The following is a 23869-nucleotide window of genomic DNA, read 5'->3' as shown; positions in this document are numbered from 1 at the left end:
AGGAAAAAGAAGAATATTTATACACTATGAACATAATAACAGTGCATTACATTGAAATGGGTCTTATAGATCAGTGCTTATTAAATGGCGACACCAAAAAGGGCTGCCTTCGTTTTACAAGTACTGGATATTAGAGTTTGATCCACTTGTAAACTTGTAAAGCAAAGCGAATAAAGTACTTTTATGTAACTTTTATGTATCTTACTATAATTCACCAAATATCTGTCTGTCTGTTCCCAGGTACCACAAAAACGGCTGAACCGATCACAACGAAATTTTGGGTGGGTAATCCTGGGACCCCCTGGAGTAAAATAGGCTATATTGTTTTTCCAATTTGCCCAATTTTTCCAATGTCTGGGATGGAAGTTTTTCCAAACACGATGGAATAATATTTACCAATATGAATGTGGCTTTTATTGAAATTCCACAAATGCTGTTTAGATTTTGATGATTTACGTGTGATATGATTTCACGGATGTTTATATAAATCGTTTAAAATTAAAAAAAAGCCTTCAATTTCTGATATTTTGCCTTTTCATTTGGGCCTCCCAATTGAAGCCCCACACGTAGCGCAGGTACCGTTGCTAGTATTATGTAATTGCAGAAAGAGAGTAGATGGCTATCCAGTGAATGTACAGCACATCTGTCCGGGATGGAATTACAAATTACTTCTGCTGGTTGCATCATTTCTGGATCATGACTGCTGCTTTGGCAATGCCCCCCTCCTCCCCTCCCCCCCAACCCCCCCCCCCCCCGCAGCAAAAAGCAATACAAATTTAAGAATGTGGCCAACATACTAGCACACAATCAATGCCCTATTCAGATTGAAAGTATCTTTGCCGGAGCAACAATTCACATTCATTGACACGTCTGATGCAATTTAAATGCTCTAATGGTGGCGAGGTTTTCCATTTGAAACTGTTTGCTCGGCATATAGAGGTTTTTAAGTGCAAAGCCCACAATAAAAAATATATATTGGTGTCAAAGCCAGTGACCAATTGCAAATTGATAGTAGGATGAGTTCCCTTACAAGGAACCTCAATGCAAGAAGAGGCCATTAGGCCCATCAAGCTTGTGCAATGATTGCCATCCTAGGATTGTTTGGCCGTGCTCTGCTGAGTATCAACACATACCGTTTTTAAATTCCTCAGTATGACGAGGCCCGGTTCGAACAAACGCCTCCCAGGTTCAGAGCAGATGCTCGAACTATTGCACCATCCACCGTTTCAGTAATAAAACAAACTAATAAATAAATGTATTGGCAATGTATGCAAGGGTTAAATAAATGCAGGAAGCCATTCAAAGTGTTAGTCTGCTAAAATGTCATTTGTGGTTTTCCTATTTTGAGAAGGTTCTGATTTTACAGGTTTTACTCCATAGGCCTACCACATAAGGAACACATTTTGCATGCTTTACCAGGCTATACCATGCGTTTAAGCCGTCTATTTGATGGGAGGCTAATGTGTTCCCCCAATATGCACCATGAAAGACATTAGGTGACGGGGTGTGGGGTGAGGGGAGAGGAAAACTAATTTCCATGCTTTTCTTTTTCCTTTAATCCGTGGGTAGGAGAAGGGGAGATTTGGGGTGTTAGGGGTCACGGGGGCTGCACGACGTGATGCAAAGCACAGCTTGCTCGAAACAAAGTACAATGCATGAGTGTTGATCACGATAACCACACTAAGAAAAATGCTGTTCTTGTATTTACTTAATAGCTTTAAAATGTGGTTTAAAAGGCAAGGGAGAATGATTGCATTAAAAATCTTTTTGAGGAATAAAAATAACTTTTAGACACCGCCTGGCCCAATCAAGTTAATTGAATTGTCACATCAGGCCACAGAGTTAAAGATTACTCATCACATCATTAACAAGAAAGAGCAATCAGAGATTGCAGACCCTCACCAGGATGTGTTTGTAGTTTATGTGGTGTTTATTAGCTGCTGTGTTTGTGTGGTTTAGTGACGACATTGATTTTATGTTCCATCCAATATGGCTGCCAAACCACGTGACCGATGACGTCATTCATTTAATTCTGCCATACAATTTTTGTGTAGATTTTGCACAAGAAATTTCATCCTGATCGGATGTTTTTTTACTTGTCAAATTATGACGTCATAATGGAGGTGTCAAGGAAAATTGACACCTATGACATCATCAATAACATATTTTATTCCCCATGGAGAGTTATTTACAATGAGCCATATCTCAATTTTCTTCTATGTAGCGTTTTCGGAGATATGGAGGTGCAAAGTTTTTCGGTTTTTCCAAGATGGCACCCACACGATATGACCAATGACGTCATAAATATTCGACAGGAGGAGGTGCAGCTATGGTGAAACTTTCCTGTTAATCGGACCAACGGTGGCAGAGAAAAGTATATTTATTCTGTGCGGACAAACAGAGAGACAAACAAACGGACACATGAAAATTCACTCATAAAGCGACACTTGGCAAAAGAGAAAACAAAGTAGAATGGCACTCAGTGGAGCATCCTTTTGACCTCACAAATAATTGGTGGTTGAATTATGTGACCCGATATGCAAATCGTCTTCAGATTTTAAGTTAATCGGATGAAAATTGACAATTTTCGAAATTTGGCCTATTTTGACCTTTTGGCCAATGTTGACCTCAAAAATAGTTGGGGGTTGAATTCAGTTCGCTTATATGCAAATCCTATTCAGATTTCAAGTCAATCGGATGAAAATTGAGGATTTTAGGAATTCGAAAAAAGTGGTTGACCTTTGGCCTATGTTGACCTTGTGACCTATGTTGATCTCAAAAGTATTTGTTGGTTGAATTCAGTTCGCTGATTTGAAAATCCTATTCAAATTTCAAGTCAATGGGATGAAAATTGAGGATTTTAGAAATTTGGAAAAAGTGGTTGACCTTAGGCCTATGTTGACTTTTTAGCAGATGTTGACCTCAAAGATAGTTGCTGGTTGAATTCAGTTCACCGATTTGAAAATCCTATTCAGATTTCAATTCAATGGGATGAAAATTGAGGATTTTAGAAATTTGAAATGGTTGTTGACCTTTGGCCAATGTGGATATTTTGGCCTATGATGACCTTTTGGCCTATGTTGATCTCAAAAATAGTTGGTGGTTGAATTCAGTTAGCTGATATGTAAATTCTATTAAAATTTCAAATCAATCAGCTGAAAATTGAGGCTTTTAGAAATTTGGAAAAAGTGGTTGACCTTAGGCCTATGTTGACTTTTTAGCAGATGTTGACCTCAAAGATAGTTGCTGGTTGAATTCAGTTAGCTGATATGTAAATTCTATTAAAATTTCAAATCAATCAGCTGAAAATTGAGGCTTTTAGAAATTTGGAAAAAGTGGTTGACCTTAGGCCTATGTTGACTTTTTAGCAGATGTTGACCTCAAAGATAGTTGCTGGTTGAATTCAGTTAGCTGATATGTAAATTCTATTAAAATTTCAAATCAATCAGCTGAAAATTGAGGCTTTTAGAAATTTGGAAAAAGTGGTTGACCTTAGGCCTATGTTGACTTTTTAGCAGATGTTGACCTCAAAGATAGTTGCTGGTTGAATTCAGTTCACCGATTTGAAAATCCTATTCAGATTTCAATTCAATGGGATGAAAATTGAGGATTTTAGAAATTTGAAATGGTTGTTGACCTTTGGCCAATGTGGACCTTTTGGCCTATGTTGACCTTTTGGCCTATGTTGATCTCAAAAATAGTTGATTGAATTCAGTTAGCTGATATGAAAATTCCATTCAAATTTCAAGTCAATCGGATGAAAATTGAGGATTTTAGAAACTTGGAAAAGGTTGTTGACCTTTTTGCCTACGCTGATCTCCAAAATAGTTGGTGGTTGAATTCAGTTAGCTGATATGTAAATCCTATTAAAATTTCAAATCAATCGGATGAAAATTGAGGATTTTAGAAACTTGGAAAAGGTTGTTGACCTTTTTGCCTACGCTGATCTCCAAAATAGGTGGTGGTTGAATTCAGTTAGCTGATATGTAAATCCTATTAAAATTTCAAATCAATCGGATGAAAATTGAGGATTTTAGAAACTTGGAAAAGGTTGTTGACCTTTTTGCCTACGCTGATCTCCAAAATAGGTGGTGGTTGAATTCAGTTAGCTGATATGTAAATCCTATTAAAATTTCAAATCAATCGGATGAAAATTGAGGATTTTAGAAACTTGGAAAAGGTTGTTGACCTTTTTGCCTACGTTGATCTCCAAAATAGGTGGTGGTTGAATTCAGTTAGCTGATATGTAAATCCTATTAAAATTTCAAATCAATCAGCTGAAAATTGAGGATTTTAGAAATTTGGAAAAAGTGGTTGACCTTAGGCCTATGTTGACTTTTTAACAGATGTTGACCTCAAAGATAGTTGCTGGTTGAATTCAGTTCACCGATTTGAAAATCCTATTCAGATTTCAATTCAATGGGATGAAAATTGAGGATTTTAGAAATTTGAAATGGTTGTTGACCTTTGGCCAATGTGGACCTTTTGGCCTATGTTGACCTTTTGGCCTATGTTGATCTCAAAAATAGTTGATTGAATTCAGTTAGCTGATATGTAAATCCTATTAAAATTTCAAATCAATCAGCTGAAAATTGAGGATTTTAGAAATTTGGAAAAAGTGGTTGACCTTTGGCCTATGTTGACCTTTTGACCTCAAAAATAAAACGGATTTTGTCGGACCACGAACTCTACCACATGGTGAAGTTTCATGAAGATCGGTTTAAAATTGTGACCTTGGACCGACGCTTGCACAAAAAAAGCATACTCATGTTCTGTATGGACAGACAGCCAGACAAACAAACAGAAGGCAAACAGAGAAACAGACAGACAGACAGACAGACTGACAGACAAACAGACTGACAGACAGACAAATAGACAGACAAACAGACAAACAGACACACAAACAGACACAGATATACAGACAGACAAACATACAGACAAACTGACCCAAATGTAATACCATCTTCCCTGGTGAGGGTAATAATAGGATTACGACATATTAAATGAATATTACTAGTACACGAGTGCAATGATTATCATGGTGCAGAAATCGAGTTGTTTTGTGGCAATTTCAACCTCATGGAACAAAAGTAATGTTGACAACAACAGTCGTGCTGATGCGAACGCGTGTTGCAGAAGAGCTCATGGTTCACTGGATCTGCCTGCTGAGCCTGGAGTTCCTTCCTCGCCCGTCGCCACGTTCTACCATTTAATGTAGTTCGTCATAAGCTATCCGGTGATTATGTTGCGCCAGTGTCGTATCCCCACCGCCCCCTACCTGCCCCTGCCCCCCCACCCCCCCCCCTCGAGACGTGGAACCGAGTTGTGCACTAAACGCAATGCGTTCAATTACCGCATGCGGTTCCTCCGCTATTATTGATTACAATCACAGAAGCAGCGCAATATTAAGTCAAGCTCAATTAACTTTACATCTGCATCTCAAAATGTCGGCGTTAGTGCAGGTTGGATGGCCAAATGGCCTCCAATTTCTTCAGCACCAAACAGGCAAATGCTTGTGTTACATTTATCCTGTTTCGTGTTTTCATCTGAACTTATGACTCAGGATTGCTGAGAACATAAAAAACCAGTCGCTTCGCCCCCAGAAGGTAGATGGAGGTTACGTTTTCACCCCTGTCTGGGTGTCTCTGAACATGATGTCTCAAAAAGTTGTGGATGGATTGGGACGAAATGTGGTGGATAGGTTGGGTGTGTCACAAGGACGAAATGATTCGATTTTGGTGAAGATCACAATCTGGATCCGGGTAGAATTTTTCAGTGATTCTTCACCATCGAGGAGAAATTGGGTGAAAAGGAGGACATCTCAAAAAGTGATGGACGAGTCGTGACTAAACTTGGTGGATGAGTAGGGCAGGTGACACGAACAAGCAGATTCGATTTTGGTTCAGGGCCGAATCCAGATCTGGCCCATCAGTGGATACAAAACATAAACTGTTCGGCCTGTCGGAGGTGTGTGCTCTACCGAGTGGCGTACCGGTTTTCTCTTGCTTTGAGAAGTATTCCTATATTATATGGTATATAATACAATTTGATGTGCTCCTTCCATCTCCGTCACGCTTTATTCCATCGGGTTCCTGTTGTCGTATAATCATAAAAATGGTGCTGATGAAACCGCTACATCAAGCTCCAAGCCAGCTAAAGTCATCTCTATGATTAAGCCGACATGACTTTTTACAACTTTGAAATTTTTTTTCCAGGTAAATCCATTAATACCTTTCCAACGGTACCTTTTTATTACCTTATGACAGCAGGAGCCCTTTGACATAAAGTGTGGCACATGGATGCTCCTTCTTTTAATAAAACATTGTATAATACTCTCTATAAAAGTCCTTCTCCTCCACTCGATTTATGTTCAATCTCTTCTATGAGCCAACGATGTTTTATTCTCTTCGACGAGTTCAAGCTCCATTTATGTTCTGAGATCGTTTAAATGATGTAAAAAGTTTTTTTTTTAGAAGCAAAGAGGTTGTGTTTTGACAAAGCGACTCTGTCCGCGATTAGGGAAGCGGGATAACTTCACCATAGTCAGGTTCACGATGTTTTTTCGTTCAAAATTTTTCGAGATTAGCAAAACTATACATTTTTGGAATATTCAGAGCATGGAGAATCCGAAAATTCATGTTTACATTTGCGTAGACACCTTTGCGAAAATGACACTCAGGACAGTGATGAAGATCTGTAAAAGCATATTCCTCAACGGTATAGACCTTGTAGATCCTGTGTATAGGACTTATAGTTCAATCTGATACTACCTATAACTTCCTATAACAACCTATAACTTCAAAGGACTTGCAATATCATGTATTATGTAATACAGTTATATCACAAATATAAAGACAATGGTTTTCAATTACCTCTGTTTGTTGCTTTTCTATAATCCTGAGCACTATTTTGAGGCCTTTATTGGATTCCTTGACCCAGAAAACATAGGATTAGCATATTTAATTAAGTTTCTAGGTTGACTAGAAGCCGAGATCGCGCAAAATATGTATTTTATGGCGGCCATTTTCAAAATCCAAAATGGCGGCCATGCAGGTGTCTGTGCAAATGCCAACATTGATTTTCAGATTCTCCATGCTCTGAAGATTCCATAAATGTACAGGTTTGCTAATCCCAAAATTTTGAACGAAACTATATTTGTTAACATCGTGAACCTGACGACCAGGAGATGATAAAATAAAGATTCTGTGACACCAGGGTAGTCGGATGATGGAAGTGAGGGGTACGTCGAACCAAACAAAGCACAAAAAGAATGCTGAATACCATATTATTGCATCACTCAATGCAGCTCATACGAAGCTGTTGTTTGATTTAATTTTCCTTTTGGTGTCAACATGATGAAGCAAATGCAGCACTAACCAAATCATTAAATTAAAGGGTTAACATCCCAGTATTGACTTTTGCCCAACTACACCGTATAAATATGTCAAAATGCTTTGGTTTTTATTTTTATTTTTATTTTTTGTATACAAGATCGAGGGTCGTGTAAGAGCTAACATTAATCACAAAAAGAACAAACAAACGGCCTCATAAAACATACAATAAAGGAAGCGGGAGACAAGATGGGGAGAGAGAGGGGAGCACACAAGTACAACAGTAAAGAACAGGGACATCGGGAGATCTGTGCGAGGGTGAGGGCTTGGGGGGAGGAGGCATGGGAAGGGGGGAGGAGGAGGGTAGTTAAAAAAACACATGAACACTGCCAGGACTTCCAAGAAAGAAGTTGGTATTTCAGAAAAGTGGATCTGGGGTGAATTAACGGGGGTAGAAAAGATCAAGGTTTTGGATGGGGGAAGATAAGAGATGGTGGTGAACAGCTGTTTTAAAAATCTGGAGGGAGGAGTGGGATTGAAGAGAGTGAGGGAGTTTGTTCCAGAGGCGGGAGTAAAGAGGAATGAAAGAGTGAAGGTGAGCAGGGAGTCTTGATTTTGGTAGTTTCACCAGGAGAGGGTTGCTGGCAGATCTTGTGCGACCTGTAGGAATATTTGGGGGACAGAGCACAGACAGAATAGGGGAAGCAAGGCTGGAGAGGAGTCTGTAGAAGACAAAGACCACCAAACTGCCTGCGGTGAGTGAGTGCCACCAAACTGCCACCAAACTGCGGCCCTCAGCGTTAGCTTCATCGCGGGAGATTCCAATGATTCTGAAAGCTTTGGTTTCAACAGCGTGAAGACGAGCTAGGTGTGAGGCAGGAGCACCGGCCCAGAGGGGAGAGCAGTATTCCATTGAGCTGCGGATGAAAGCCTTGTATGTGGTGAGGAGCACAGGTGTGCCAAGGAAGGACTTCGCATGACGGAGAATGCCCAGTTGACGACTGGCTTTGGAGGCCAGCTTGGAAATGTGGTTTTCCCAGGAAAGATAATGGCAGATAGTGAGACCCAAAAGCTTGAGTGACAGAACTTCTTGGAGAGGATTGTTGAGAAAGTAGATGGGAGGGTTGTCCAGTCAGTCTTTTCGGAGAGACATAGTAAGAGTGTGAGATTTGTCAGGATTGAAAGACATGTTCCACTTGTTTGACCAGTCTGTGATTTTGTCAAGGTCTGCAGAGAGTGATGAGGCTGCAGACTGCCGATCTGAGGGATGAGGTATGGAGCGGCAAAGAGTGGATTCATCAGCAAAGAGATAGAGATGATTTTTGAGAGGGTAGGATAGATCATTGATGAAGACCAGAAAAAGCACAGGGCCCAGAACACTGCCTTGGGGAACTCCAGCCTGAACAGGAAGGGGAGATGAGAGAAATCCATTCAGGGCCACACATTGACTATGACCAGAGAGGAAGTCCGCAAGCCATGCGTGGAGATTTCCATGGATACCATAGAAGTAGAGTTTGGTGAGCAGAGCGGGGTGCCAGACCATATCAAAGGAACGTGATATGTCAAGAGAGACAGCTCTGATTTCCTGTTTGGCATTGAGGACCTCCATCCATTGTTGAGACAGCAGAAGCAGCATGTCCAGAGTGGAGTGACCTGGTCTGAAACCAAATTGATGATCAGAGATCAAGCCATTGGAGAAGAGGAAAGATTTGATATCCGAAGCAATGATGGATTCCATGACTTTGCTGATAAATTGGTAGCAGACTGATTGGTCTGTAGTTGCAAAGATCTGCTTTTGCACATTTTTTGTGTACAGCGGTAATGTTGGCTAATTTCCAAGCAGATGGCAGATGACCTTGAGCAAAAGAGAAGGTGAAGAGAACAGAGAGAGTGTGAAAGAGCGGCAGAGCAGGATTTTAGGACCCCTGGCTGATGCCGTCTGCTCCAGTTGCAGAATCAGAGTCGAGGTTTGACAGAAACTTCTCCCCCTTGTCAAGAGAAAAGGACACAGAGTCCAGGAGCAGCTGGGTATGACTGGGTAAGGTCGGTACAGAGAGGGACGGGTTTGGGACACAAGATTTTGAGGCAAACACAGAGTTGAGGCATTCAGCTTTTTCACGTGTGGAGTCCGCTGTGTAGCCATTTGAGGTAAGGGAAGGGGTGGAGGGGGAACAAACACCAGAAACAGATTTGACCAGACACCACCAGGATTTGGAATAGGGAGACAGGTTTGAGATTTCAGTCTTGAGAGTAGAGAGATAGTGTTTCCTGGCTCTCCTGAGGGTAGACACACACTTGTTCCAGGCTTTGTGAAAGGAAATGAGATTTCCTTCCATTGGATTTGCCTTCCAGGAGGCGAAAGCAAGTTGTTTAAGTTGAAGGCAAGTAAGTTTTGAGCATTTGATTTGCTATTAACTACATAATTCAAAACCCTTGACACAATAACGATCAAAAACAGAACAAACCGGTTTTATCCCCACTTTTTTTGGGGTCTCCAAACGGATATTGTATCATGACCATGTTGTTGACCTGATTGCACTTGTTTTACATGAAAATGAAGTCAAGGCCCCATGTTTCAGTTCAATAACGTCGCTGTGCTTCTCACGTGTGCCATAAAGTGAAGAGAACTCCAATTGAACAACCAATCAATGCAATATATGATGTCTTTCAATGGCCTCGTGGAAGAGCAATCCCTTTCCAAATGAAAACAACACACCCTGTAGGTGGGAACGAAGGGGTATTTATCCCATGGAGCAAACATCATTCATGGCCAGATAATTAATAGACTATAGAATGAGTATACCTTCCGTGATATTTCATTGGATCTACTAAATCACGGATAGATGTGTACCATCTAGTCCAGGCCAGGTTCGAATTTGGCTTTCCTTTACAGGAGCGACGTTATTGAAAGAATAAGGCAGATCTGACAGTGGAACAAACATCGATGGGACAACTATCGGGGGTGCCTCTTCGTGGTGGTTGTGCCCCCTCTCCCTCCCCAATGCAAGTCGGGGTACAGATATCCATTCATCCCTGCTTCCCGGATTTGTCAGGGCAGTGCAGTCACGGTCACATGGGCACTGATGCCATATGGCATTGTTGCCGAAGCACGATCAAGAACAAACAGAACATTCTCTACCTTCTCATGGGAGAATGACACATAGTCCAGTAGACCACAGGTATGTTGGAGCATGATGGGGACACAACGGAATCAGTTGGGTACATGAGATTTCGAGGCAAAGACAGACTTTTTCAGCCTGCCAGTTGAGAAACAGATAGTTGGGATTGAGGAAGTCCAGAGAAGAGAGCTTTCCCCAAGTCAATTACACCGAAGATATAATGCTATAACTATAGTACATTCAAGTGTTTCCTCTGTATGCTGCATGTGTGAGAAGTGTTATGATTTATGGGAGCGAGACATGGGTAATGAATGTAGAGCAGCAACGAAGGCTGGAAAAGCGAATGGTTCAGTGGATGTGCGGGGTATCGTTGAGAGAGAGGAAGACAAATGATTAATTACGAAAGATGATGGGAATAGAGCCTGTGATGGATGCTGTGAAGAGGAGCAGGTTGAGATGGTTTGGTCATGTGTTGAGGAAGGATGAAAGTGACTGGTTGAGAAGAGTGATGGAAATGAATGTAGAAGGAAGTAGAGGACGGGGAAGACCGAGAAAGACTTGGCTAAAGATGGTGGAAGAAGAAATGCGGGCAAGGGGGTTAACAAGGGGAGATGCAGAAATAGGGCAAGATGGAGAAGATCGTCATGGGGCACGCAAGGTTAACCCCCGCTCTTGCAGGGAAAATGGCCTTAAAATGCATGTTGTTGTTGTGTTGTATTAAAGTGTTTCCTCTCCGTGGTTGTGAGCAATATTTTCCTCCGATGGATTACAGAGATTATATCTCTTTTACTTGAAAATTACCAAATCTCAAATTCAGTCTTAACTTCTTAATTGTTTGAATGAATAAAATGTAAATCATCATTCACCATTTTGCATTCTCTCTGTAAGTGTATTCCCCTACCATATAAAATTAGCACCTCAGCCGCTAATTTCACACCACACACACTTACTTAGTGCCCTGGGGTAATTAAGCATGCCCAGTTGTGCCAACTCCGCAGCCACCTTGCACCAGAGAGAACTTTCAATCACGGCCTTTTATTCCTCCAACCCACCTGGATACCTGATACTAAACTAAACTCCTCTTATTCTCCTCGATTGGAGTTAATATCTCAAGTCTCTCACACCTTACATTTGCCATCTCATGAAAAAGACCAGGTTAGCTTGATCACTGTTGATAATACGATAAATTATGTGGGCAATTAATCTTATGTGGACAATTAAGAAGAGGTGGAAGAAAAGGAAATAAAGGGGGTGGGGCGAGGAGAGAAGGGAATTTTTTGTTGGTTTTTTTTGTATTTAAAACGTTAATCAAAGGGTTGATGTTCAGGGAAGTTAGGGGGAGAAGAGAAAATCTAAGAAATAAGCAATACAGCAAAGGAAAGAAGTTAAATACACAAAACACCGACGGGGAGAGGGAAGCCTCAAGTTACCAGGCCGCGCACACCGTGCGAACAGAAAACGATTTCATTATACACAAGTTTGCACGAATTGCAAACCAAGATTAACTCGAAACACACAGTAACACATACACAATAAAATAACGAGCGAAATTTGACAGACACAAATGGGAAAATACTTAAACTTTGATGCCGTGCAGAGGTCGAGGTTGATTCCTTGCTCAAGGGACCGGAAGCGGAAGTCAAACCCCCCCCAAAAAAAATCTACTATAATAACTAGAGAGTTTATAGAGCACGATACCCTGAGCAGTATTACTTAAATTTTAATAAAATAATGATTTAAACTTTGTTGTTCAAAGATTGTTAAAAAAAAATCTGGAAGTTTAGTGATATTGAAGTGGACCAGAAACAGTCCGGAACAGCACACTTATACACCACCCCATTGAACCTTTATTTAAATTGCAAAACTGGGGGTTCTTGGACGTATTATGGCAGGTGATTTCTGTACTACAGTCTTCAAGCATATAATTAAATATAAATAATTGAAAGATTGCAAGAATTTTCCAACAAAATCGAAAATCATTCCAAACAGGAAACTGCTTTCAAGGACATCATAATGGACACAAACAACAGGTACGAATAACAAAACTAACGTGTTAATTAAGGTGGTGTATAAAACACTGCATCTACAGCAGTAAAATTGCAGATTCTTCTTCATCTATGACCTTCAAAGTTCCTATTTTGTTTCAACTGAATTGTTTACCTGAACACTGTAGAGCGAAGACCACAAATCACCTTTTTCCACTTTCAAAACCCTTCCCTTTAGCAGTACTTGTAAATGTTAAATAAGGTGGTGTATAAGACACTGCATCAACAGTGCTAAACTTCTGGAATTTTTTATACGACTTTTAAAATCATCATTGGATTTCAATTAAATTATATAATTAAACACTGCGCAGGGTAAGGTGTTCTACGAACTCTCGAGTTAAAAATGCTTTCTTGTCAGTTCTGAGCTGAGCATACGCAGCGAGGATACCAATGACAGGAAGTGAGTTGGGTTCATGTCAAACATGCAATTGGGTGGGAAAGGGGAAAACATGCATGATATAAAGATAACCTTTTACTTTATTTTTGGAATTCAATTTCCACGGATTGATGTACGATTGATTACGTTAGTCGAGTTATGAGTACAAAGTATGTCATTTTCATGGAGGAAGATGATAGGCCTGCATCAGGTTAGGGTTTGTACATTAAATTATTCTAGCTCCGACTTGGATTTCCATCTTACTTACAGCAATTGGATAACAAAGGGAAAAAATTTTTAAGGTCTCGTACTTGTTTTGAGGATCGTTTCTCTCTCAGAGCCGTCAATCTTCTGTCGTCCAAGCAACAGGCTTGTTGTGTCTGCAAAGTAGATGGTCTCCGTCGCGGCGTGAAAGTCGATGGCACGTGGGTTCACCAGATTTTCAATGGGGATCATGAAGTCGTGAGGGGTCCGACCTGTAATGTCCATGCCACGCACCATTCCAGGCCGGCCTTTGCAGTACAGCAGAAAGAGGTCGTGTTCAGGCTCTGCATACCGTGCAAGGAGGTTGGGAAATGAAAAGATTGAAGTGACAAGTTTAACTAGGATTTGGTTAGAATTTTAGGCCTTAGTCACCTTACAGGTAAAGTAAGTGGGGGCTATGCAGAAATACTGCTGTACCGGTACATTAAATTGTATGAAAGATGGATTAGACTCAAGGACAATAACAAAGCTCCGTTGTCCCTGTTCTCTGCTGTTGTACTTGTGTGCTTCCCTCTCTCTCCCCCATCTTGTCTCCCGCTCCCTTTATTGTATGTTTTGTGTGGCTCCCCCATCTTGTCTCCCGCTCCCTTTATTGTATGTTTTGTGTGGCCGTTTTTTTTTTTTTTTGTGATGTTAGCTCTTACACGAGCCTCGATCTTGTATACAAAAAAAAAAGGCAACAATTTGTGTCGCACACTTTGCACAGAGAGAACGGAAACATGAGAAAGTGTACGGAGGCCTCACTTTTGCCCTCCAACACCGTCAAGTTTTTCTCATATTGGGTTTGGTTCCAAGTCAAATAAGCATCAAAGTGGTGCGTTGTGATAGTGATGCAAATGACAAGGTGATCATTGCCATGAGCAATGAAAATGAAAAAATGAGATGTGAAATCCCAAGATGGGCGTTTTGGTAGTGGCCTAATTGGCAAGTCCAAAACTTCACTGTGTTGGTACCTTCAGGGTCATAGGTTCAACCCCCACTGGAAACATCATTGAAAAATTGGATTCAAAGATTCCAGAAACCGAAAAAGAATTACCATATTACGATGAGATTGTCTGTAAGAACGGAGCTAGCTCATTATGACCTTCAGGGAAGGGGGTAATCTGCCTTGTCTGGTGTATATGTAATGGCAGTCAAGATTTCGCAATTAACTCTTAATGCCCTCAGCAAAGCTGGGATAGGCACTCGAATGCTACAACTGAGGAGTAATTAAACAGCACCCAAAAACCCCAGAAATGAACCAGAAACACAGAAGCTGTGATGAGTACAAAGTGTCAATAACAGTGCTTGGAGATCAATGGAATGTGTTCATTTAATAGCAGTGAATCAAACAATATGGAAGGATGAGAAAGAAAAAGATCTCACTTTTGCAAGATTTCCCATCACTCCCCAGGCTGAAGCCATGGCGGCAGCGGCAGGTACGCGTCTTATGGCTGGAGGCAAGGAGACACAGGTCGGAGCATCCACCAGGCCTACCCAACTGATCTTGTTCACAGGCGTGGCTGCGCACTGCACGCAACAATGCCAGGTGGCACAGAACGGCATGGGAAGGAATGTGGAAGGGGTGAGAGCAGGGGGGTTAGTGAGAGGGAATTGGTATGGGGACAAAATAGAAGAAAAAATATATGAAGAAGGTAATAACTTGAAATAACCACGTTGAACCATATCGTTTCATCACCAGCCCAACAGCTGCTTCATTACATTTGTCCAGGTGAAGAGCTGTTATTATATGTTGCAGGTGCTCAGGATGAGCAAGAATTGGAATCTATTAAGCTACAGTATACACTACCGGTCAAAAGTTTTGCAACACCTCAATTTCTCTAGTTTTTATTGAAATTTACGCAGTTTAATGTCTCAATGTACTCTGAAATTAAGCATAGAACAAATGAACAATTGGAGATAAAGTAGAAATCATAGAATCATTTTGTTTCACAAAATTTAATTTAAATGTTTGACTCAGCAAAGTCGCCACCTTTTGCAGATATAACTGCCGAACACACTCGTGGCATTCTTTCTACAATGGAAATCAAATATTGTTCGGGAAGTTCTTCCCAACACGGTTGCAGAGGTTCCCACAAATGTGTTGCACTCGTAGGTTGCTTTGCTTTCACCCTTCTGTCCAGTTCATCCCAAACCAGCTCGATGGGGTTTAAGTCTGGAGACTGTGCTGGCCATTCCATGAATTGAAGCCTACCGTCTTGTTCTTTTCCTCGAAGGTAGTTTTGACATAGCCTGGAGGTGTGTTTAGGGTCATTATCTTGCTGTAAGATGAACCCCTGACCAACTAGGCATATACCAGAGGGGTATTGCATGGCGCTGCAAAATGCTGTGGTAGCCCTTTTGGTTCAGGTTGCCAGTCACTTTGTGCAAGTCGCCGACTCTGGATCAAGCAAAAGAGCCTCAGACCATCACGCTTCCTCTTCCATGTTTGATAGTTGGTGTCACACAGTGAGGAACCATCCTTGCGCCTACTCGACGGCATACAAAAACCCTGCGTGATGAACCAAAGATTTCAAGTTTTGATTCATTGGTTCATAAGACCTTCTTCCAGCCTTCAGTAGTCGACTGGCGGAGCTTCATGGCCCAGGCAAGCCTCTTTTTCTTATTTTTCCATCTTAGAAATGGCTTTCTTACTGCCACTTGACCTGTCAAACCTGCAGCTCCAAGTCTTCTCTTCACAGTTTAAACTGAGACTTGCTTACTTCGACCAGTGTTAAGCTGTGCTTGAAGCTGTTGTCTCTTTGAGCCGCCTATCACGCAAGCTGTTGACTCTCAGAAACTTGTCTTCTGTTTCTGTTGTGGCTTTGGGTCTGCCAGACCTCTTCCTGTCAGAGTTTCCTCCAGTTTCCAATATACTACTTCCTGCAGTACAATATTGTCCAAATAACGCTTCAGAGGGTGAAATAACAGTCTGTTCCAATACAGAACAATACTTTTATACAGACAGAGGGTTTGTAATCAAGTAATCAGCAGAGGTTGGGACACCTGTAGGAATTGTTTGCATCAACTTTCAAGGCTTAATTTACTTACATTGCTGCAGAACAGCTGTAAGTTGTTAACCCATTACTTGTTCCCTGAAGAAGGCCTTTTTTTTTTTTACAATAAGCTGTGCAATTTACATTATTTTTCCGTTTTTGCAAACCTAAACTTTTTTTTTAACATCGAGCAGTTTACTGTTTACCTTTGTATCATTTCAGGTTATTCACTGTTCGAAAACTTTTGACCGGAAGTGTATATGTTTTGATTTATACTGGACATGACAAGAAAAGGAGAAACTAGAACGGAATTCGGGAGAACACGTACCTGCACCAGGCTGAACAGTTTATGTTTTGTATCCCACTGAGAGGTCGGATCTAGATCCCGACATGGATCTAAATCCAATTAGCTTGTTATATATATATATATATATATATATATATATATATATATATATATATATATATATATATATATATATATATATATATATGTGGGGCTTGAGATCCCCCTCCCCCTTTGTGCTCTCTTACTGTTTGACTAATTACCAAGTACTGTATAACCAATGTTGTTCTGTTTTGCGAATTGCTATATGCAAGTAACCAATTATATGTTTTGTTTTGATTAATTGCTGTATCCTTTTAAATACTTTTATTCCTTTCTTATCCTTTGAAAGCTTGTTAAAACCTTATAAGGAGATATATATGCTTTGTACTCTGTGGAAATCCAACTATTCCCCTTTGCTCATGGCCTCGGTTGCAAATTGTTATCTTTCTAGCCTAAATCAATCTCCTTCCTGTTGACACATTTATGACTGTTCACTCCCTCCATACTTTCCCAACCAAAGGACTTGTCTTACATTACTTTGTTTGTAAAGCCTTTTAAGGATTATATATTTTGTGTGACTTTATGCCTCGATGATGGCATGTTCTCTTTTAATGTCGAAATCCAGCTTGTGTTCTCATACTATGGTCTCGGCAGCAGCTGTTATACTCCCCCTCTCCTCCAAAGTTCTCAATTTCTCCTTGTTGACAGATTCATGGCTGTCCACTCCTTATCTCCTTGTTCTTTCCCTTCAAGCCTCAATGATTGTCCCTTCAAGCTTCAATGATTATGATATCAAAAGGCATAACCCTTGCCTGGCCTCGGACTTCCTTAAACTAACTGAACAACAGGAAGGGACTATGGTGGGGGCCATATGAGGCCACCCCTTGTCCCCTGTCCTGATGATGTTAAACCACACCTCTATATTTCATATATATAATGAAGCCCTGATCGAACCTTTTTAGAGCATCTTGTTGTTGAGTTGGTCATTTAGGTGAGCTTCTTGCGACATCCTGTTTTCCGCAAGCTTGTGTATAACGAGTTCTAATAAATATCAGTTGTTCCTTCTCTCAGTCTTGAGTCTAAGTCTCTGAGTCTCGAGTCCTAAGTCTCCAACCCGTCATATATATATATATATATATATATATATATATATATATATATATATATATATATATATATATATATATATATATATATATATACATATATATATATATAAATATATATATATATATATATATATATATATATATATATATATATATATATTTCGTCCCTGTTACATACCAAACATCCCTGATCCGCCAAATTTCGTCCGAATCCGTCCACAACTTTTTGAGATATCCTGTTTACAAACAAGCAAACAAGAAAGATGTGCAGAGCACACACAATACTTAACCCCAACCTTTCCCCACATCCCCAAAAAAAATCAACCCCACACCCCCCCCCCCCCCCCCCCACAACCCCAAATAAGTTGCCATGGATACATTAAATTGTCCGTTTCATCAATATTTAAATTGACGATCTTGATCAAAGCTCAGTTCAATCGGATGAAAATAGATTATTTTTCAGATGAAAAATTATTATTTTACAATTTTGACATTGAGTTGACCTTTTGACCGAAAAAAATAAGAGCTTTCCCAATTCAGTGATGCACTATGCAATTGCAGTTTAATTTTGCAAGTTAATAGAATAAAAATGAACAATGCTTAGACGAAAATTGATGAATTTTGAAGTTTGGCCTTGAGTTGACCTTTGACATTTTGACCGCAAAAATAGTTTGTTTCCCAATTTAGTGATGCAATATGCAAATGCTGTTCAACTTTCAAATGAATCGGATTGAAAATGACAATTTTAGAAATTTGACCTGAAGACGACCTTTGACCTCAAAATCAATAGGCTTCTTCCTTATGACGAACTCTACCATCTGATAAAGTTTCATGAAGACCGGTTTAAAATTGTGACCTTCAGACGATTGACATACAAACATACAAACAAACAAACAGATTATATTGAATTTTAACAAAACAAACAGATTATATATATTGAATATGACAGACAGACTTGTAAACAAACAAACAGACAAATAATGCACAAGACCAACCAACATACTTGAAAAATGTTCGATTTTGTAAGTAACAAACATAAACAGACAAGCAAACAAACAGACGGGTGAAAACATAACCTCCATCCACGCTTAGTGGTGAAAGTAATCATTTTATCCTTTCATTATCTTAAGCACAATTTAATGTAAGAACAACGTAAATTAAGCACAGAAATGATACAAGAATCAAGCAAGTTTTTGGGACACAATAATCCATGTTTCCTGCCATTGCCATTCAAAATACCTGGAAGATTCAAAATGTAGTGTTTGAGTGCTGAAAGATTAAAGATATATTGGCATCTTTGTGGCCACCTTTTAAAATGAACGTTCCTATTCTGGATCGGCGATGAAAGGCTGAACTGTGGGAACCCTACCAGTTTGTAAATTATGGCCCTCTCGAATCACATACATGATGGACTCTCACATTTTTTTCCTCTGCTACCAAAGGTGGATGGAGGTTATGTTTTCAACCCTGTCTGTCTGGTTTTTTTTTTGTTACTTGGCAAAAAATAAATTTCTTTGACAAGTATGTTCATCACTCTGGTTTGTGTGTTTGTTTGTGTGTGTGTTTGTCTGTCCGCTCACTTATACTTGCCTACAGGTCACTATTTTAAACCGATCTTCACGAAACTTCACCAAATGGTAGAGTTTGTGGTCCGACAAAATCCGATATATTTTTGAGGCGAAAAGGTCAACATAGGTCAAAGGTCAACCACTTTTCTCAAATTCCTAAAATCCTCAATTTCCATCTGATTGACTTGAAATCTGAATAGGATTTGCATATAAGCGAACTGAATTCAACCACCAACTATTTTTGAGGTCAACATAGGCCAGAGTCAACATAGGCCAAATTTCTAAAATTGACAATTTTCATCCGATTAACTTAATTTGAAGAAGATTTGCATATCAGGTCACATAATTCATACACCAATTATTTGTGAGGTCAAAAGGATTTTTATTGTTTTTGTATACAACATCGAGGCTCGTGAAAGAGCTACCATTAATCACACACAAAGTCAAACCGACACATAAAACACAAAATAAGGGGAGTGGTAGAAAAGATGGGGAGAGAGGGGGAAGGACACAAACACAACATATGAGAGCAGGGACATCGACAGAACTGTGGGAGGGAGAGGGCGTGGGGGGAGGTGGGAGAGGTATAAAACATAGGAACACTGCAAGGACTTCCAGGAAAGAAGTTGGAATTTCAAAAAAAGTGTATCTGGGGTGAATTAGCAGGGGTAGAAAAGATCAAGGTTTTACATGGGGGAAGATAAGAGATGGTGGTGAACAGCTGTTTTAAAGACCTGGAGGGAGGAGTAGGATTGAAGGGAGTGGGGAAGTTTGTTACAGAGGCGGAAAAAAAGAGGAATGAAGGAGTGAAGGTGAGCAGAGAGTCTTGATTTTGGCAGTTTGACCATAAGAGGGTTGCAGGCAGATCTTGTGCGACCTGTAGGAATATTAGGGGGACAGAGCACAGAGAGAGCTGGGGGAGCAAGGCCAGAGAGGTTTCGGTAGAAGACAGAAAGACCACCCAACCTGCCTGTGGTGAGTGAGTGAAAGGCCCTCGGAGTTAGCTTCATCAAAGGAGATTCCAATGATTCTGAAAGCTTTGGTTTCAACAGCGTGTTGCCGAGCTAGGAATGAGGCAGGAGTACCGGCCCAGATGGGGGAACAGTATTCCATTGAGCTGTGGATGAAAGCCTCGTATGTAGTGAGGAGCTCAGGTGTGCCAAGGAAGGACTTCGCACGACGGAGGATGCCCAGTCGGCGACTGGCTTTGGAGGCAAGCTTGGAAATGTGGTTTTCCCAAGAAAAATCATGGCAGATAGTGAGACCCAAAAGCTTGAGCGGCAGAACTTCTTGGAGAGGATTGTTGAGAAAGTAGATGGGAGGGTTGTCCAGTCGGTCTTTTCGGAGAGACATCCTAAGAGTGTGAGATTTGTCAGGATTGAAAGACATGTTCCACTTGTTTGCCCAGTCTGTGATTTTGTCAAGGTCTGAAGAGAGTGAGGAGGCTGCAGACTGCCGATCTGAGGGATGAGGGATGGAGTGGCAGAGAGTGGAGTCTTCAACAAAGAGATAGAGAGGATTTTCCAGAGTCAGAGAGATCATTGATAAAGACCAGAAAAAGCACAGGGCCCAGAACACTACCTTGGGGAACTCCAGCCAGAACAGGAGGCGGAGATGAGAGAAATCAATTCAGGGCCACACGTTGCCTTCAACCAGAGAAAAAGTCCGCAAGCCATGAGTGGAGATGTCCATAGATACCATAGGAGGAGAGTTTGGTGAGCAGAGCTGGGTGCCAGACCGTATCGAAGCCACGTGATATGTCAAGGGAGACAGCTCTGATTTCCTGTTTAGCATTGAGGACCTCCCTCCATTGTTGAGGCAGCAGAAGCAGCATGTCGAGAGTAGAAGGACCTGATCTGAATCCAAATTGATGATCGGAGATCAAGCCATTGGAGAAGAGGAAGGATTTGATATCCGAAGCAATGATGGATTCCATGACTTTGCTGATAATTGGGAGCAGGCTGATTGGTCTGTAGTTGCAAGGATGTGTTTTTGCACCTTTTTGTGTAAAGTGGTAATGTTTACTGATTTCCAAGATGCAGGCAGATGACCTTGAGAAAAAGAAAGGGTGAAAAGAACAGAGAGAGGGTGAGATAGAACAGAAGAGCAGGATTTTAGGACCCGTGGGCAAATGCCGTCTGGTCCAGTTGCAGAATCAGAGTCGAGGTTTGACAAAAACTTCTCCACCTTGTCAGGAGAGAAGGACACAGAGTCCAGGAGCAGTTTGGTTCGACTGCGTAAGGTGGGAACAGAGAGAGATGGGTTTGGGACACAAGATTTTGAGGCAAACAGAGTTGAGGCAATTCCGCTTTGTCACATGCGGTGTCAACTGTGTAGCCATTTGAGGTAAGGGAGGGGGTGGAGGGGGAACAAACACCAGAAACGGATTTGACCAGACGCCACCAGGATTTGGAGGAAGGAAACAGGTTTGAGAGTTCATTCTTGAGTGTGGAGAGATAGTGCTTCCTGGCACTACTGAGGGTAGACACACACTTGTTCCGAGCTTTGTGGAAGGAACTGAGATTGCTTTCAGTTGGATTTGCCTTCCAGGAGGCAAAGGCAAGTTGTTTCAGGGCAACTGCCTCACCACAAGATTCAGTGTACCACTGTACCATGGACGGGAGGAAGTGTATGACAACTGAAGACGAGATGGGATAAATCTGTGCATGAGAGAGAACAGTTTGCTTTGGAAGAATTCCCAGGAAGAATTATTGATGTCAGAGGCAGTGGAGATGGGAGACCAGTCCAGATGATTGATGGCTGCTTGCAGACCGTGCCAGTCAGCCTGAGTGAAATGCCAGACCGGTCAGTGCTGAGGAGGCTCTCTGAGAATGGCCAGAGAGATGTCCACTTTAACAAGCACATGATCAGAAGAACCGATTGGAGCAGAAGAAGAGCAGCAGACATTTGCAGGGAAGTTTGTCATAACCAAGTCCAGAAGAGAAGATACTCCAATGACTGAGGTCCGGGTCAGGAAATTGACAGATTGTGTCAGTCCCAGTGAGTTGCAGAAGTCCTTTGCTGAGGTGCCATGGCTGGTGAGAGAGGGACCCACACCCAGCCAGCTGGCATGATGACAGTTGAAGTCGCCACATATGAGGAAGAGAGAGTTGGGATGAGTTGATAGAAGTTGGTCCATGTTGTCAGACAGCGAAATGTAAATGGAGTCATCACTGTTTGGAGGACGGTACAGAACACATATGAACAAAAGGTGGGAGTGGAGAGGAAGCCGTAGCCAGAGGTTCTCCTGGGGGTGGGGTGGAGAGAGGGCAGTGCACGGAGAGTGAGGAAGAGAGTTTTTGATAATAGCAACCCCACCACCAGCACGAGGCTCAGGTCTATCATACCAGAGGAGGGAGTAACCAGGAAGAGATATTAAGGAATCAGAGACATCTTGAAGGAGGAAAGTTTCTGTTAAGCAGATCAAGTCTGGATTGTCAGAAGCAACCTGAATGGAGAGATCAATCAGGTTTGAGCGAAGGCCCGGATGTTTGAGGTCCATACCGTTAATGAGGAGAGAGGGTGAGCATCGGGTGCAGGACAGGGGAGGGGTAGGGTCAGATGAAGGATGAGAGGGGGAGGTGGGGAGAGCAGTTGATAGTGTGGCAGAGATAACAGAAGAGTTACAAGAAAGGGAAGGATGAGAAGGACGAAAGGTTTGATGGTGATGGGATGAGGCACAGTGAGGGGTTATTTGAGGGGGGGGCAGAGGAAAGTAGAAGGTTGGGGGAGGTGGAGGTATGAGATAGAAGGGAGACGAAGTGGGGAGGAGGCAGCTTTGAGGAGGAGGGGGGAGAATTGGAGAGGGATGGTAGGGGGGGAGATTTGAAGGGGAGGGGTTGGGGGGAGTTTTGAAGGGGAGGAGTGAGGGAGTGAGTTTAGGGGGGAGGGGCAAGGGGGAAGATTTGGAGGGGAGAGGCAGGGATGAGTTTGGAAAGTGGATGATTCATGAAAGACGAACATTTATAACAAATTGGGTTTATTGTGATTTTCAAGTTAGCGATCCGTTTAAGAACGATGGAGGAGGGGTGGAATGAATGTGAATTTAGAGCATGTCGAGAGGAAGAATTGTAAGAGATTGAATTTTTTTTTTGAAGTGGAATGAGTTGAAGAGGAAATTGAAAAGAGCCTTTTAAATAGGAAGAAAAACAGCGTGTTGTAATATACCACTGAATAAAACCATGCAGGGGAAAGTTTAAACATATTTAAACAGAACCGTGAAGAACAATCTAATATTCATAAAAATACCAACGGGGAGAGGGCCTCGAGGGACAACCACGAGTCACGTGAACAGGGCAAATGGTGGAAGGCAAGGAGATAATGGGGGCGGGGTGAGACAGCGCACATGGACAGAAGCACACGATGAGACAACGGCACATGTGGAGAAAGGGATATAAATGTTTTTTTGTTTTGTTTTTTGGAGGGGAGGGGGTTAAAACGCTAGACAAAGAGTAGATGTTCAGGGAAATTTGGGGGAGAAGGGAAAAATCTAAGAACCAAGCAAAGATACTTTACTGAGTGCCATTCTACTTTGTTCTCTTTTGCCAAGTGTCGCCCCATGAGTGATTTTTCATCTGTCTGTCTGTTTGTTTGTGAACAAGATATCTCAAAAGGTTGTGGACGAATTTGGATAAAATTTGGCAGAGAGGTAGTGTATGTGACAAGGACTAAATGGTTAGATTTTGGTGAAGATCCGGATTCGGATCCAGTTAGTGGACTTTTTAAAGTGATTTCACCATTGGGAGATCGGGCCA

General features: G+C 41.5%; 1 protein-coding gene across 6 annotated transcripts in view; it reads right to left on the bottom strand.

Annotated features, from left to right (window-relative positions):
• Positions 1–23869, bottom strand: part of LRP1 (LDL receptor related protein 1) — a 524929-nt gene that overhangs the window by 268749 nt on the left and 232311 nt on the right. For all 6 annotated transcript variants that reach the window (XM_078780908.1, XM_078780909.1, XM_078780910.1 and 3 more), the window contains exons 10-11: positions 14501–14644; positions 13183–13419 (exon numbers count right to left, since the gene is read on the bottom strand). In XM_078780908.1, coding sequence (XP_078637034.1) covers positions 13183–13419; positions 14501–14644 — 381 coding nt within the window. The remainder of the gene's footprint in view (positions 1–13182; positions 13420–14500; positions 14645–23869) is intronic.

Source organism: Myxine glutinosa, chromosome 6, assembly GCF_964187855.1.
Source record: "Myxine glutinosa chromosome 6, kmMyxGlut1.1, whole genome shotgun sequence".
Lineage (NCBI taxonomy): Eukaryota > Metazoa > Chordata > Myxini > Myxiniformes > Myxinidae > Myxine > Myxine glutinosa.
The sequence above is the reverse complement of the archived record's forward strand: the minus strand, read 5'-3'. Positions and strand labels throughout refer to the sequence as shown.